Source organism: Zonotrichia leucophrys, chromosome 5 (assembly GCF_028769735.1).
Source record: "Zonotrichia leucophrys gambelii isolate GWCS_2022_RI chromosome 5, RI_Zleu_2.0, whole genome shotgun sequence".
In the NCBI taxonomy this organism is placed as follows: Eukaryota; Metazoa; Chordata; class Aves; order Passeriformes; family Passerellidae; genus Zonotrichia; species Zonotrichia leucophrys.
Window position 1 is genome coordinate 40781844 of NC_088175.1, and position 17637 is coordinate 40799480.

Genomic DNA, 17637 nt, shown 5'->3' on the forward strand with positions numbered 1-17637 from the left:
ACCCTTTCTTAGCACCTAATCTGGCATTGTTATTAAATACTGAGCTTTGTTATACACTGCCCTAGACAGTGGCTAGGCTTGTTGTGTATTTAAGATTTTAATAGGATTTGCCCTGGCTAATCTTACATGTTGTAACTGCACAATGTAAAACTCATTGCTCTTTATACAGAGAAAGTGTCCTTAGAACCATTTATTTACTTATTCATGTATAGTTCTGGCTCTGACCTGCATTTTCAGGCATTTATATCCTATCCCTTTATTTACCAATGTGGGAACCAACACAAGCCATCATCCCTTCAATTTGTCTGATTTTTAAATTTCTAAGCTAGGACCTAAGACATACCCATTTTTACATCCAACAAATACATACCAAAAAAAAAATGGAGGGGGGGGGGTAAGAAACTAAACTAAACCCCAAGCCTGCTTATCTCCATTTAGAAGTTAAAACAATGCAAATTCTAAACCCAAGGAATTGTCCCCAGGACCACTGAATTTAGTAGATGGCACAACACAGCGATAATCATTACTTCAAAAGAGTTGAGAGAAAAGCCTTTGCTTTGAGAACAGCACAGCAAGTTTTGTGATTATCTGCAAAGGAGACCTTCAGTGGAAAAAGTTGAATTGAATATCAAGATTTTATAGGTCAGATACGCTGGAACCTCTTTTTACTACTTAAGAAACTAGAATATTATAATGTTACATGAGAGAAAATGTACAAAATTTTATTATGAACTCTTAGTGATACTTATAAATTCAGCTTGGAACTGCTAGAAGGGAAAGTGATTTCGCATTATTGATGACAACATTGCATGTTGTATTTCCTCAGCCACCCTAACCAGTGTCAATGTAATGGTTTCATGTGACCCACAACAAGCTGGTTCGAACAAGGGTCTAGCTTGATTGAGCTTCAAGCTGTACTCTGCACAAAGTGCTCAGTACTAAGTGTTCTACAAATCATAAAAGAAAAAAATAATTTAAACCTTTCAATCTGCAGCAGTAACAGCAGGCTGAAGTGACTCTTGTATAGCTCCAACGTGGCTACATGCAACCCAAACCATTTCTAACACAGTGAAAGGCTTCTCTTGCTTTTTTCACATGCAGTCAATATCTTCTCTTGATCTGATCCACCTTCACTTGTGTGGGATAAAACTGAACTGATTGCCTGGGGACTGAAACTCCGTATGAAAAACAAGCCTGTCAAACAGATTTTAACCAAATTTTGACATAAATCTTTCAGCAAACTGAGTTAGTGTTCAGCTGGGAAATGCTTCAGCTGCTGATATATGCAGTGTAGACTTTCCCCCCTTGATTCTTGCCTGAGAAAAGGAAGACTGTCATTTAGCAATGTTGAGTATATAACAAGGAAAACAGCTTTTCAACAGATGCAGGCAATTCTCTGTCATCGGGAATCTCTGAGCCAAGAAGGGATGTTTGCCTAAATGATTTGCCCTAAATGTAAATTGGTAAGTTACATGAAAAAAGTACAGGATAAAATATGTATGAGAGCACAGTCTGGGATATAGAGGAGTCTGACTCAACAAAAGCGATTACCTGATAGTTTCAAGTATTTGAGTCAAGAAATGTAGTGTTTGGAATACCACTGACAAAGCATGGGGCTTGCAGGTTTCCTTCTGTGCAGCCCAGCTGAGTTATGCTGAACCGCTTTGAAATTCGCCAGCGTAAGAGACTTGGGTTTCCTGGAGCCTTGAATTCAATCCAAAACCTGCATGAAAAGAAAGCGCTCCCCACCTGTTTGCAAGAATGATTCAGAGAGAACAAATGAGCATACAAAGGAGTTCCAAAACTGCAGGATCCACACCATAAAAGCAAACTTACTGTTCCTGTTTCTCTTCTTGTTGGACAGAAACACAAAATGGAGATGAACAGCCTTCTGGATTGTGTTTGTTTCAGAAGGCTTAAGAGCCCACTACATGCTATGAAACATATGTCAAACTTTTGATTGTAGAGAGTAATTTATTTGTTTATTCTTGTGAAGAGAGGAAAAAAGTCTCCTCATTTCATGGCAATATTTTCTCTATCAGAAATGTTATTGCATTGATAAGGCTAATAATGGAAAACAACCCTTTGTGTCAATATTAATCTGAGATATATTTCAATAAGAAACCCTGCTTCACCTTCAATTTCCAAAGGAGTCAGCTTTTTACAGAAATAATTTTTGCATCCATTTCATGATCATATAATTAGTTCAATAATGGACAATATTTCTTCAAATCTCTTCAGCACCCACTGCATAGACAGTGTAAGCTTTTCAGTTCAGATCTGCATTTGATGTGTTCATTAGTGCCTGTTTTAATTGATCCAGTGCAGTTTTCTATCTATAGTAGCCAAAATTCTTCCCAGAAACTTTAACAACATTCCTAAACTATTAAGAGCAATATAAAAAGAGACAACTGCTTTATTGTGCTGTATAAAAGGAATCATAGCTCTTCTACTCCAAATTTGCATAAAAGCATCAGCCCATAAGCATGTATTAGAGCTAACTCAGAATGTCACATCTAGCGTGACTACAGACAGTCACTTCTTACTTTCCTAACCAGCAGATTACAAAAATCAGTTTCAGATCTGAATCCTACATGTGATTCTCTCTGTTCAATTTATTATTAATAGTTCAGACTCTACCTTCATTTTATCAGAAATATTGTTAGCACTCAAAAGAGGTGAAGAGTTAGAAGATGTACACTCAAAATTAGACATAATCTGCAACAATTGCTACTAGCTTACAACATCAATCTCCTACTGAAGACTGACAGTGAAACTGCCATGGGTAGTATTTGCTCGATGATGGCAATAGAAAAGAGCAGAATAATCTTTTCATCCCTAACTCTGCAAGTCATTTCAGGTCATGGTAAGAAAGTTCAGTCCATACAATTCTTATTTTCAAAACATGAACACACAACACCAGTTTCCAGCCATTTGCAGCAACTGACCAAAGCAGATAAGGATTTTCATAGTTTTCAGATCAATAAAGCCGAAAACTGACTATAAAAAGGTCAACAGACAATTCATCCACTGACGTGTTGAATGTTCAATACAGTACAAGTCTAGCTGCTCAAGTTTGACAGCATTCTTGTTTTATATCATACTTCAGCACTGCAAAATGATAAGGAGTCTGACAGCTCAGCTTAGCAAACCCTGCAAGACCAATTAGTCACCTCCATGATGCATATTTAGAGAATATATCTAAAACCCACGGTCTGTGATAACTTACACCACAGAGCCCATGAAAATTTCTCATGAGTAGTACTCCTGTCCCTGGTCAGACTCACCGAGGAAGGGTTACTTACGTGAGCAGGGAGTGCAGGCTATCAGAAGTCACAACGTGCCATCTTTGTGCGTGTACAGGATTGCACAACCCCGAGGCTCTGATTGGATCCTGCTGCTCTCCACTGGACTGTGTGCACATCAGGCACCTGCTGCAGGCAGCTGAACCCGGATTCGAGGTTCAACGAGAGCACGCTCCAAGCGCGATGGTTGCCCGCAGTCCTCTCTCACTGCCTGGAGAATTTGGCCACGGCAGAGTGAAAATGGCACACATGTCACCATGTCGAAGTGGATTCAAATTCTCCCTTATTTTGAATCGTTTTGATGCTGCACAAATTTATTTAAACTGGAATTTTCACACTTGATGATTTTTTTCTTCTAGATTCTGTGCTGGATACTTCAACATCTCAGCTGCAGAATTGTAGGACCTTCACAGTTCTACTTGAACTTGGCATACTAAACATGCGACTGCCAAAATAAAGTTCAGTATTTTGAAAATTAATCCTAGGGTATTAGACCGCTTGCCCCTGAAATTACTATGCCATATTTAGCAATATGTAAAACAAAGATAATATATCCCAAGTACTTAAAAACATATTTTCAAAAGCAATACGCTATTGATGAACTTCTCAGGGACTCCAGTGATGGGCACCACAGAAAAGTAAGCGAGGAAATTGCTGACTGTATTCAGTGAGGACTGAATAACACACAGTAACAAAGTGTTAGGACACATAGGTAAAAATAACTGAACACAAAAAACATTAATTATCTAAGCTCTGTCCATAAAAAGCAAGAACCCTCTAAGAAGCAAACATTTCATTCATGTAATTAAAAACTATTTCATTTAACTGCACTGATGGTCTTAACATCAATACCTCCTAGTGTTTTGACATTGCAAAATTAATAATACTTTATAAAAATAAAGGAAGCTCTCCTTAAAATTTATTAAAATAAAAATAAAACCATAGATAAAAAACTATGAATACAATAAACCTTCATATTAATAACTACATAAGTGAGCATCAGGTTTGTCTCCAAAGTGATTATGATTCTTATCCTGCTACGGCAATAAGGTTTTATAGAAAGGATAGCAGTCTTTAATCTTAGCCAAATTTTCAAATGAAATTAATTTATGGCAAATTTGTACCTCCCTGCATTTTGTTCAACATGTTCCATTAGTTTAAGTCTTTAATGCTGTACCATTATCCAAGTCCTTGAACTTCAATGATGAATACAGAAAAGGACTTTTAAAAGTAACTTTTAAAAGTTACTTCACAATAGAGATTGAACACACATACACAGATATTCCCATGCAATATGCTCTCCCTTCAAGAAGGATGACATAACAGAATCTTAAATTATTAATGAGAATGGCAATATTTGAACTGAAATACTAAAGAGGTCTCTGCTAACTTTTATACCACTTCTTTGAATTCAGTTAATTTCTCTGAGTCTTGAATAATACATGCACCAAAGGATTTTATTTCTTTTTCCATGTTTGTCCTTGCTTGTATGCATTTAATTATATCTTCCATCCTTTTTTTTTTTTTTGATTAAGATTGTCTGCTTCTGATTTAAGATAAGGCAATATACTTGAGGGTCTTATAATAGAACTTCTGACAAAACTTGCTAGTGGTAATAGTATATATACATATCTATCTCCACTTATATGCAGTCTGTAGTTTATATTATTACAAACAAACAAACAAACAAACGAATTGTCATTCAGCAGAATTGTGTCCACCAGAGTATATTAACATAGATTTTTTTGAGCTTCTGCATCTTCAACAGATTCCTTTGAGAGTTTATAGGCACTGCTTAGCATAGCCCTTCATTTCACCCACTTTTTGACTAGTTGTACCCTTTATTTCTCTGAGTCTACAAACACCAATTGCTTCTAAAGACTGATTTTTGATTTGGGTCATGAAGGCACTACATAACAGATCCCAGCTTTCAGCTGGCTTTAAACAGTGCTGCAATGGCCCTATGGCATTGCATAGGTCTAGGTAGAGCTCTGATCCCAAACACAATGCTGCAGTGTCAATGCCTCAGAGAAAAGCAAATTCTCTTAGGTGTGACTTCATACTGATGCAGTGACACTATTTCCTACTATGAATTTACCTTGGCGGCTGCTAGCAGAGGGATCTCTGCAACATGCACCGCTGCACAATGTAAATATGCCCTCCGGTATGTGTGTGTACATCAAATTTTTAGTCTATAATACCAATTCCAAATATTGGCATGCATGGTTGTGGTGTCTGTGTTTACAAACTGTAAAGAGGCTTAAGTGTTTATCCCCTTTACACACAGAGATATCCCGGACGTGTTCAGACAACATGGAAACCCGACTCTGGCCCCCACATTCGTACCTCTCATGGTACAGGGTGCACACTGTTTTTCCTTTACTAACTCTGCACAGGATGTTTACTAGCTTTCTATAAGGAGAATGTCTTAATACAGTACTCCAAGTTGTTCTCTGATGGATCTGCTTCCCAGAGGATAATGGTTAAATAATATGAGAGATTATACTCAGTATCTTTTACTTCCTAATCATATCAGTATTAACCAGCCTCTTATGTTGCAGTTAGTCAGTCTCTAGTGCCTGATTTAAAATCTTATGCTTTGCTTGGGTTCTTCTAAATGACACTTCAAACTTTGAAATGAACAGATTAAGTAACAGATCTTAATATCAAGTTACCTATTACTTGTTTTGAAGCCAAACATAGAGATTGCAATGGAGGTTAAAGAATTATGTGTTGCTCCTCTACAACGTACACACTAAAAGACAGAAGGAGAACTACTCATGTTAATGAAATGGCTTAAAATCTCAGTTACAATGAGATTTGATTTTCAATTAATGAGTTCTATCTAAGCACTTGGAAGTAAAGGAATGGATCAATGGCTCTGTTTGACCAGAAAAGAACATAAAAGAAGTTGTATCCCTGTTTTAGTCTTTAACTATAGCTTTACTTTAGATAGACTATATTGTGTCATACTATGAAATACTTACTGCAGCTGATTGAAATGTAGTTCATCTTCACATAAGTAAGAGAACACCTATAATGTTAATGAACAACTTTTAAGCTGAAATTGATCAGTTGCCTCACTTTTCCATAGAAGCTTTAAGATAAAAATAATGCATTTGAATTTGCACAGGTCAAAATTCAGGGACAATGAGAATGGTACTTCAGCTGAATTCCATGCCAAGTGTTCCAGCATCTCTCTGGAGCTTAAACATGGCTTCAGAAGCCAGAAGAAGAAATTTCAGAAGAAATGACCAGCCAGAGAAAAGTCAAGCAGGCAGTGCCTTGCTAACTTGCATTTTAGCCTTCACACAGAGGAAGTGCTGTAATTCCTGTCAATTACACGTTTTCTTCCTTCTCTTGAAATGAATACTCCCTACTCCAGTACGGCACCAGGTGGACTAGACAACGTTTTGCATTTCCTTATAAGTTCATCCTTCTGTCTTTTTTAACTATAAATGGAGACACTGGTTTCAGTCATTATCACCCAAAAGTTAACCAAGTTTGCTATCACATTTTATTTGCATTCTACAGTGGGTATCTATGAAGATAAGATATTATGTTCTCATTTTATTTTATAGAGAAGGAGATTCAGAAATCATGAGTAAGATGTGTAAATAGCATCACAACCATGTTGAATTTGATCATGTAAGGTCAAAAAGAATGGATCTGAAAATGCTAACAACTCTTTTACTGAAATATTTCACTCAATTTAATATCATGGACACAGAGAGTAGGAATATGATCCTATGAAAAAGAAAGAGAAACTAAAGAAAGAAATTACAGGGTTTTCAGATCAAATGCAATGGCAAAATCTTCTGTCTTTTCTGTTAAAAAAAAGTACATCAACAAATTCTTCTAACATATTATTATTTCCATTTATGCAGTCAATTGTATGGATTTGATCATAAGGAGGTACAGAAATCAGACATGTTACTCCCAACTAATTTTTTAATATACTCTTCCATGTCACCTGTGTACGTCTATTGAGTGAATAAAGGTGAAATACAATTTGAAAAGGAATTATGTCTTTGAAAAATTAATAATGCTACTAAATCAATTTATCATAAATATTTGAGATTATTTTTGCAAGTCTCATACATTTTAACACATTTTATAATAATTTCTGAGAAGGAATAGCACAAGACAAGAAATTTAATATGGCAGAGGTCATATGTCATAATCAATGAATTAACCACCTAGTAGTGTCAGGATAATTGATTCATGACATATATGAGATTTGAAAATTTCAGTCAAAAAAAAAGATATAGGAAATAACTTTTGATGGTGCCTTAAAGCTCAGTTAAAGGGGTTAAACTGAACTGTAAACCAGTTTCAGCCTAATTATGGTGACCAGACTGGGACGTCTCAGAGATAACAGTGCTTCCCTGAACATGCAGGAAATGTACATGAAACCACAGCATAGCAACTGTTGATTTTAATTGATTTTTAGTGGTAAGTAATAAAATGATTCATAAAGTATATATTTCTTCTCACTAACATTATCTCTTAATAAGCTTATGTGTGTTACCCACATGAGTTTACCATACTATTTTATCATTACTTTAATTACATACCATTTAAATCCATTAATTTTGCTATTTTTTCTGGATCTTCATCCTGGAACTTTGATACTAACCATTAGAGACAATGATACTTCCTTAAATTTTCACTGCATGTATTTCTGAATGTACAAGTATCTTGAAGGCATCTTCTTTTCCTTGTTAAATAGTAAATTCTAAGAGGGCTAAGTAAATTCTAGACTTACACATCAATGAAGTTGCCAAAGGTATAACTCATGACTGAAACTGAACGATTCTTTTCCTCAAAACTTCCAATTCAATTTTGTTATGTCACTTTTATTTAAATAGTTGTGCTCTTAAAATGTTCAGGACAAGCAACATATTTCTTGCTTTTGTTCGCTGCTTAGGTAAAAATTTTGCCTTTTATTTCCCTCTTAGTGTTAAAGTTACTTCTTCAAATCTAACAGAAAGTAGATTTTTATTAGGAAGAAACTCCTTTCTGTGAGGAGTGGGAACAGGTTGCCCAGAGAAGTTGTGGATGCTCCATTCCCTGAAAGTGTCCAAGACCAGGTTTGATGGGGCTCTGAGCAAGCTGGTCTAGTGGAAGGTGTCCCTGTCCATGGCAGGGGGTTGGAACCGGGTGATCTTTAAGGTCCCTTCCAACACAACCATTCTACAATTCCATGATTACATGATAATTTTTCAAAAAACATAATAGAAAATAATATTTGAGAGAATTTCAAATGGACATTTTGTCTATTCTCTTGTCCCAGAGCACTATCAACAGCACTTAGACCATTCTCATGTAGGTGTTTTACTAAGCTAGTGATGGAAACTGGACAGTATTCCTAGGCAACCTAAATGAGTATTTCACTACCTTTTCAATGCCCATCTAACATCCCTCCATAACAGCTAAACTTCATTCCATTTTCAATGTTGTTATGACTCCAAAGAATATGGAGACTATACCAGTACCTTCTTCCTTGCAGGAACTGTTTGAACCCATGTGGGATTATGGGATCTGCTCTCCTAGTGAAAGACTGTGTTTCTCCACACCCCAAGGTAAAACACTATAAAAGGTTAATTTCCCAAAGTCCTATAGCTGTAAATAACTATTTTAACATACTCAAAAAGCATTTTTCACTCCCTCATTGCTCCTAACATAATGAATATTCCAGAAAATATCCTTGCACATCTGTCCTTTAATATCTCTAGGGCTAGAAATTACATGGATTTTTTTTAATCATAGGTAGAATCCAGCTAATTTTTAATGGTGAAATCATGTTAGAAGGAAAACAGCTGAAATAATCCTAAAATTGCCCATATAAGAACAGGAGACCCTCAAGGAAAAGGCCATGTTACTGACTTGCCAGCACAGAAGGGTTCTCATGGTGTACACCTGTGTTGTGCTTGGCCAGTGGGATAACTGCTGACTTTAAATAGCATTTGATGTCTTCATTGTCACAAACAAAGTAGCTACATAGGCAGGTGCAAACTCGTTTAAAAAATTTGTATCAGGTGGAACTTCTTTAGAGTTTTTTGAGAAGCTAATTATCATCACTTGCCCTAAAAAAAAAAAAAAAAAAGCACAATTCACTCAAACTAACTTCCTGCTCAAAAGTCCTTAAATTGTGTTTATCCCACAATAAACAAAAATTTGAAGCCTTAGCAAAAATTCTTCTTGCTCACTTCATGACATTTCATGAAAAATGTGGAAAGAAGACTCCTCCTAGAGTGTAAATAGCTGAGGGAAAGTCAGAGCATCCTCTATTTACCTCTGCACCTGCAAAAGAAAACGAAAATGTCTGAAGCCCCACCTTTTAAGAGCCTTGTGAAACAATCTGGGAACTGAGCCAACTTCTACTCTCTCACTATATAAGAGTTGGGAGCAGACAGGTATTTCCTCAGAGGCAGGTTGTTTGGTGGTTCCTACCGGACCTCCAGAAGATGGGTAAAGGTGGTGGGACACGAATACCACTATGGATATCAATACTAGCCCTGGTCTTCATAGAGATCAAAGGTAGGAAGATTCACTTGCTTGGCATTTTTACTGTTTTAAAGAATTTATAACTTGCTTTGGAGTTTGAAGCTTTTTTTCCCCTGGCTTTGTGAAGTAAATGAAGCTCTTACCTTCATGCAAGATTTTATTTTCTGCTTAAAATACTTTCTTTCCTAAGAAGAGAAAATTAACTCTTTTGAAACTGTCATCCTGTTTTTCTCCAGCTGAAATCTGGAACAGCTCCACTGCACTGAGTGGAACTTTCTCTGAACTTATAAGTCTACAAAAATGCCTCAAGATTTGCATTTAGCTTTTAATATCCACTTTAAGGTGGTATAGCATTTCTAAATGTACAAACCAAAAGGCACAAAGGTATTTCTAGAAAGGAAAAAATCAGTGGAGGAGTATGTCTGCATGAATTATTAAAGACTATTTATCAGGTGATGATAAAGTATTGAAGAAAGGGAGGATTTTGCTTTAAAATCATCAGGCAATAGGTTTTAAAAATTTATTTACTCTTGCTTCTGAGGTTGCATAAAAGCTTAGCACACAGAGTTGGTTTGCAATGGGCTGAAAACAAATGGAACTGCTATAAATATTCTATTCACTTAATAGTCACAGATAGATGGAGACCCCTTTAATTATTTTTTTTTCTTTTTTCACCTGATAATTTCCCTTTAAGTTTAATGTAACAACAATGTTAGTTTTAAATGCATTTTGATTTCTCGTGCAGATCCCATTGTATGATTTCATAATTTTCCTGCTCCTAGGTAGTTCCACAGTAACTTATGTTAAGAAGTGGTCGTGTCAAAGAATAGCCTATGACAGGACTAGCTGTAGCCTGAGCAAAACATGCAATGGCAGCAGGGATCTGCACAGTGCATGTGGCATGAGACAGAGCAGAGTCACACAGTTCATGGAGAGAGAAGCAGAAAACTCTCTGAGGCTGGGCACTGAAGGAGGCCAGAAGCACTGAATGGTTCCTACCCTAACAAGGGACACACGTCTTCTAACCCCAGCCCTTTCCCCAGGAGAGGACTTGCAGAGTTCCCACAGCTCTGCTTTCAGCCTTAGCCCCTTTAGTGGTCCTATCACAGCCTGCCCTGGTGAGGTGCAGCAGGGGGTGAGCCTCCCCTTGCACTTGGCCAGAATAGTCTTCACCTCAGCCTGCCCTCTGACGAACTCCCACTAAACAGTGAGAGCACTGAAAGCCCGTCTGGATAATGCATACATTCTAATTCTGATGTTGCACTGGAATGGAATGAAAAATGGTTTCTTTGCTTTGGGCCAAAATCAACAGGCACAAATGTACCTATTGGAAAGACCTATTTCCTTCTGTATGGTGTGGCTTTTGCATTTATTTTCCTTCTGTGGCTTATTACAATGAATGCTTGAAACTAGAAAATACAGAGCAACTTTGGCTTTGACAAAGATCAGTCCTCTAACCCTGAAGTGAATTCTTCATGTACAAAAGGGACTTATTTGAAAGCCATCTAGCTGGAAAAATAGGTTTTACTAATGCTTAAAGTACAGAGTGATTACAAAACCTTAGAAATTTAGGTCTTTTCTCTGAAAAACTTGTAAGGGAATCCAGGGGTATACTGTGACAGAACAAGGACCTGCTCAAATCACCACAGGCATGTTTTTGATGGCTTCCCTGCAGTACTTTATTACCCAAAAAGTTAAAAAAGGAAAAGGCTGAAGGAGTGGTGTTTGGCCATCATTGCATGTAGCATACGTCCTGATGCATTTCTGGCCTCTTGTACATAAACCTGTCTTTGATTTTTGATATATGGAGTGCTGCATATTTAAACAGATATAATTGAGACATTATGAGGGGATTCAAGAAAATTAGACATTCACATTTCTTTTACTATTCTTCTTGATCCAGTTCAAGCCCAGGGTGGTGGGCTTGAACAAAATCAGAGTATGTTTTTCCATCTCTCCTGCAGCAACAAAAGTGTAGGTATTTTTATGCTGATCTCTTTGTAAGGTTTTTTCTGAATAAAGGTGATAAACTGAAAGATTACAAGAATATTTTGATTCCTAGCCACACACATACCACACACAATAAAAGAGAAGCCCTCTGTAAAATATATCTAGTTTTCAGACAATGTCTGATTGCTCTAAGCTTGGGAATTTCCTCTGAGATCTGACCCAGTGGATCTGCTCTACTGATATGATACAGTTATCTAATCTTTGACTTCACAAAAGGTACATAACTTATATCTAAAAGTGTATTTTCAGAAGAGGTGTGTGTTTACATACATATCACAAAGGTACTTGATAGTAGGTAATAAAAGGCACATATTTTTACACTATGTCAAGATGACTGCATCACTCGCAAGAGAATAAGAAAGCTGTAACTACCTTAAACATTAGAATAATTAAGTACTACAAGATCCTGCGTGAAACTTAACTGGACAGTGCAAAATAAGGGTGGAAGGATCCAAAGCTGACGGGTGTATTAGTAATGACAGGCTGAAATAATTGATCTTTAAGTCTGCCCTGCAAAATGTGTGCCACAGGTTGTTTAAAAATAGCTGTTGTAATCAGTATTACAATACAGTGCTCTGAGGATCATATTGCTCCTCTTGAGTTCAGAGTATCAGGGTCAGCATCAGATGGGAGTCTTGAACAAATGGTGGAAGAAAGTGCTACAGTCTGTGCAATTTAGCTCTTAGTGAAATTTATAGAAGGACAGAACACAAAGCATTGTGTAAAAACCACCAATAAAACCTTGTGGAAACTTTCCACTAGAGTGTAACTAGTAGTAGGAAATATTCACTAAAAAGACTAGGCAATCTCTACCCATATTCTAGGACTTCAGAAAAGATTAAACCTGGCCATTTTTTCTCCTTTCTATTTTCTACCAGCTTTCAAATCGCAAGGAGTGACAATCATTCCACCTTTTCCAAACGCACTGAACGTAAAGGGTAAGTTAAGCAAATGTCATGGCTCAGATATCTGTGCCCTTGTTAATGACAAAGAGCATGGAGTGATTGAAAAAAAAATCAATGAATTGTGTAAGAACCTTTAGCATCATAAACCAAAAAATTACCAGAGAATTAATTAATCAGGTAACACAGATAATCTAAATGTGAATCCAGTGCTTTTGACTCACTGCTCTATGATGCAGCTGTAAGAAAAAAAATTAATATATATGTTTAAACACGTATAGCTATTGTACATGTTTTTCCCTGGTATTATATATATTTCCAGTAAAGAGAGGAAAATACTAATGTGCTAAAAACTGTTGAGACACCTTATCCAAGGAAGAGGGTACAATTCAAACAGGCTGAGTGTAAATGTGGAAAGGGATGGGGAAGATAATCAGGGATTTTAGAGAGTATCCTTGCAAGGAAAGGAAGACTGAAAAGAAAGAAAAACTTTCTATAATGGGCTGGATGAGGAGTAGGGAGGTGGAACCCCTTCAAGGTGAAGTGTAATTTTGGCACAAGAACAACCAGGCATACATGGGACAGGAATATGTTTCAGAAGATGTTGACAAAAGTCTTCCAGCCACTTAGAAGTTGTGGGTATGAATGGGCTTCCCAAGCAGGAGTATCAGCTAGTTTTAAACTAGCTTTTATATGGTTTTATGGTGAAACATGAGGACTGCATAGATGGAAAGGATACATGGGATAGGGCAGTAATCAGAACTAGAGCACTAGATCTAGTGACCCCAGAGATCTCTTTTGATCCTAGGCCCTATATCCCTATGCAAAACTGATTAAGCACAAAAAGCAACTGAAATAAATAAATAATGACAAACAATTAGCTTGACAAAACAGAAAAAAGATGAGCTTTTTGGAAAGAGGCTGGTGAAAGAAGCAGGAGGGATAAAACATCTACACGGAGGGTATTACAAAAAACTACAGAAAATTCTTATTGCTTATTTTGAATCCACAGCTGGCAACCCCTATCACAATGGCCGTGTTTGCAGCACATGGGGTAACTTCCACTTCAAGACCTTTGATGGGGACATCTTTTACTTCCCTGGGGTCTGTAATTACATCTTTGCATCCAACTGCAAGTCTTCCTATGAGGACTTCAACATCCAGATTAGGCGTGCAATGGTGGAAAATGCTACTGTGATCACTCACGTCATCATGAAGCTGGAAGGAGTAGTGATCGAACTGACCCCCACCTCTGTCCTGCTCGACAACAAACTGTATGTTCCTACTTTGTTCCCAGTAGGCTTTTTGAGCAAGTGTCCCTTTCCCTCATTTCATCATTGCTCCCAAGCAGTGGGAGGGCTCAGATCCTTCCTGAGGTAGTAACAAAAACAAAGGAGGGCTTGACAGCAAGCTGAATGTCACTTGTGCAGATTATCCCCATGGCTGTTTTGTTCAGATGAGCTGTATCCAATATGCTGTCCCACTGCTACAATAGTGTATGTATGTATGCAATTAAGTCTATAAGCTGCATTCTTTACACCCTTGGAGATAGTAGTTTCCATTAATTTTACCACAGCAGAATCCCTGCAAGGAATTTTTGACAGCTTTTGTTCTTGCACTGAACAGTGTGCAGTAAAGTGGTGACTGCTCTTCAGCTTGTACCTGAATTAATTTAAAATTATCTGTTCTTCAGACTTGATATCTATGTAGTAATTATAGCACTGACTTTGGCATAGGGCGTGAAACCTACCCAAAAGGCCAGGTAAATATTTGGGCAGCTATCCCACAGTGAGTGTCTGTTATGGCAGCTATGTACAGTGAGCTAGTCTAAAGGTTATCTCGGGTACAGCTTCCTCAATGGCAGTCATGACACAGAAAGCCTGGAGTCTATCCCTTTATTAGCAAATGCTTCAAGGAGTAAATAGCAATATCCTGAAGCACACTGGCTGCAAAACAGAGCCTCCCAGCACTTTTTTGAAAAATACAACCACAGACATATGCTAACATTTTACCCAGCAAAACACCCTTAATGGAAAAGTCAAAGAAATAACAGGAAAAGCAAGGCTGATCCATTTGCACAATGAGAGGCAGTGTATAGGAAATGGACAAAATATTAAAAACCTGTGTTGTCTGTGGTAGTTATTGCTCTAATTTCTTCACAGATACGTGTTGAAAATTCTCAAAGAGAATGAGAAAGGATATCATTGTGAACATTCAATGGATATTCTGTCCCTACCCCTTGCTGACTTATGATGATCTTTCCCCAGGGTCCAGATGCCCTACAGCCATATGGGAGTCTTTATAGAAAGAAGTAACAACTATTTGAAAGTTTCTGCCAAGTTGGGATTGACCTTCCTTTGGAATGGACAAGATGCCCTCCTGGTAAGAAAACATCCAAAACACGGCAAAAAGTCTGTGTTTTGAAAATAGTCTGCTTACACCTTTGCAGTATTACAGCCAGGCAGGCATTACTTACTTTTAGATTTGTGTCCATTTTTAGTGTATTGCTCTGTCTTCTCTCAATTTCCTGCTTTTTCCCCACCAAGCTCAGCTCAGAATCAATAAGCAGTACTGGTATGGGCTGTGCTCCTAACCATCAAGATGGCCATTTCTATAAACTTCCTTCCTCTTTTTGTGATTTATTTTTTTTTTTTTTTAAGGTGGAACTAGATAAGAAATATGCCAATCAAACTTGTGGACTTTGTGGGGACTTCAATGGAATTCCAGGCAGCAATGAATTTATTTCAGGGAGTAAGTAATAATAAGCATTATTAAGTACTGGTGCTTTTTTTTTTCTTCTTAGAATATGCTTTAATACGGGTTGTGGGTTGTACCAACTGGAAAACTGGCATTACTTCTTTATGTATTCCTGTGATGTCAGTTGTGCAAAGTCAGGACTTTGAGATGTAATTAGACTACTTCCATCATTGTTAGATATTTTAAGACCTGCCACATAAAAATTTCTACTTGTTTTCAATAGTTAGGATCCAGTTTTTTAAATATACTGTTCATATTTCCCCCTTCATATTTAGTGATACTATTCGGTAATCACTGTTCACGTCATAGCAGGTAGTGTCACAAAAGAAAATAACTCCATGCAAAATTTAGTGAGCATTATTCTAATATTTGAACTGTTTTTTACAGAGACAAAACTGACCCCCATACAGTTTGGTAATAGGCAGAAGATGGATGGACCCACAGAGCAGTGTGATGATCCTATTCCTCCTACTTCTCTGATGAACTGCTCAAGAGAATTTGTAAGAACATCTCTCTCAAAATGTGTTTTCTCACTATGAATGCATTCTGTCTTTGGAAAAAAACTTCTTAGAAGAGGGAAAAAGTAGAACATGAATATGACTCAGTTGTAGGTCTCAAAAGAAAAATATTTTTAATTTCATGTTGTATTCTTTGCTAAGGGGAATGCCAAAAATTTACATTCCTCTTCTACAAGAAGACTGCATATTTTCCTGAAAGAGAAAATTACTGAGGATGTCTTTATATAAAGAAATCATATAATGTTTGGGAAGTGGTGTACCGTCACTTGAGGTGATGGTAACTAAGGATATGGAAGCTACTAGAGTTATTCAAAGAAGTTCCATGTGATTTTGCCCTATTGTTATATTTTTCCTTAAATATCAGCTTATGGATACTGTTGGAAGGGTTTCTGGACTAGATCAATCTTTGATTTTTTTTTTTTTCCTGCTCCATACCTTAAGTAATTATTTTCATATGTTCTTAACACTTTGTTTGCCTTCTCTCTTTTCCTTCCTAGGCCTCTATCTGTGAGACAGTATTGACCAGCAAAGCATTTACAAGTTGTAACATGCTTGTGAATGTCCAGGACTACATTGAGACTTGCATACAAGACCTGTGCCACTGTGACAGCTCTATGGCTGACTTCTGCATGTGCAACACCTTTGCTGAGTACTCCCGGCAGTGTGCTCATGCGGGTGGACAGCCCCAGAACTGGAGGACCTCAGATCTGTGCCGTGAGTATCTCGGGAAGGGACCTCCACCTGTGCTTACACATCTAGCAAACTTCACATACGTGAGGTTTTTTCCTGAAGGATAAAGTTGAAAAGTGCATGCAATTATAATCAGTTTTTACCTGTTCGCACACGAGACTTTGGAAATATGGAAGTTTAGGGGGTTTTCAATATGAATCAGAAAATCTAAAATGTTTCAGTCTCTGCTTGGATCAGGATACCTTGTCATAGCTTGACACAAAACAACCTAAATTGCAAAAAAAAGTTTCCTCCAGCTTTTAAATGAAAAGCCAGATTTATAATACTCTTTCTACTTTTAGCCAAATCATGTCCATTCAACATGCAATACCATGAGTGTGGCTCTCCCTGCTCCGACACGTGCAGCAACCCAGAACGATCTGCGCTTTGTGAAGATCACTGTACAGATGGCTGTGTCTGTCCTCCAGGCAAGCTCATTTCCTGCCCTTTTCTCATACCAACCCCCCTAGAGTACTCACCTGTACACATTTAATAACTCTCTTACTCTGGATCATTCCTATCACATCATCAGCGTTATTATCGTGGAAGTAATAGCTACATTTCTCCCCTGGATGCACTATTTCTATTCAAATTACTAAATATGGCCTTTTAAACAACAAATATTCCTTGCATATATACTTTTCTAATGTATATATATAAAATCACTGAACTTAGAATAAGATAATTTGCTCCTAAAAACAGCAGAGTCTTCTATTCTCAGCATTCAAACTCAGTTCACAGAAAGTATAAAATGTTTAAGCAGATTTTGCACCCAATCATAACTCCTGCTGCTAGCAAAGCTTCATCTAGTTCCACAAATGACCAAACCCTTCTTGTCAAGTGTTATGTGTTTATACAACAAGGAGCTGACAGAGCACTAGGCAGTGTGTTAGATCTGGTCCTTTA

At 37.3% G+C, this 17637-nt stretch overlaps 1 protein-coding gene across 1 annotated transcript in view; it reads left to right on the forward strand.

The window, feature by feature from the left end:
* Positions 1-9744: 9744 nt before the first annotated feature.
* Positions 9745-17637, forward strand: part of LOC135448688 (mucin-5AC-like) — a 37289-nt gene continuing 29396 nt past the window's right edge. The window contains 8 exon segments of the mRNA XM_064714905.1: positions 9745-9848; positions 12704-12763; positions 13740-14001; positions 14995-15109; positions 15388-15478; positions 15872-15984; positions 16500-16716; positions 17034-17159. Coding sequence (XP_064570975.1) covers positions 9776-9848; positions 12704-12763; positions 13740-14001; positions 14995-15109; positions 15388-15478; positions 15872-15984; positions 16500-16716; positions 17034-17159 — 1057 coding nt within the window. The 5' untranslated portion in view covers positions 9745-9775.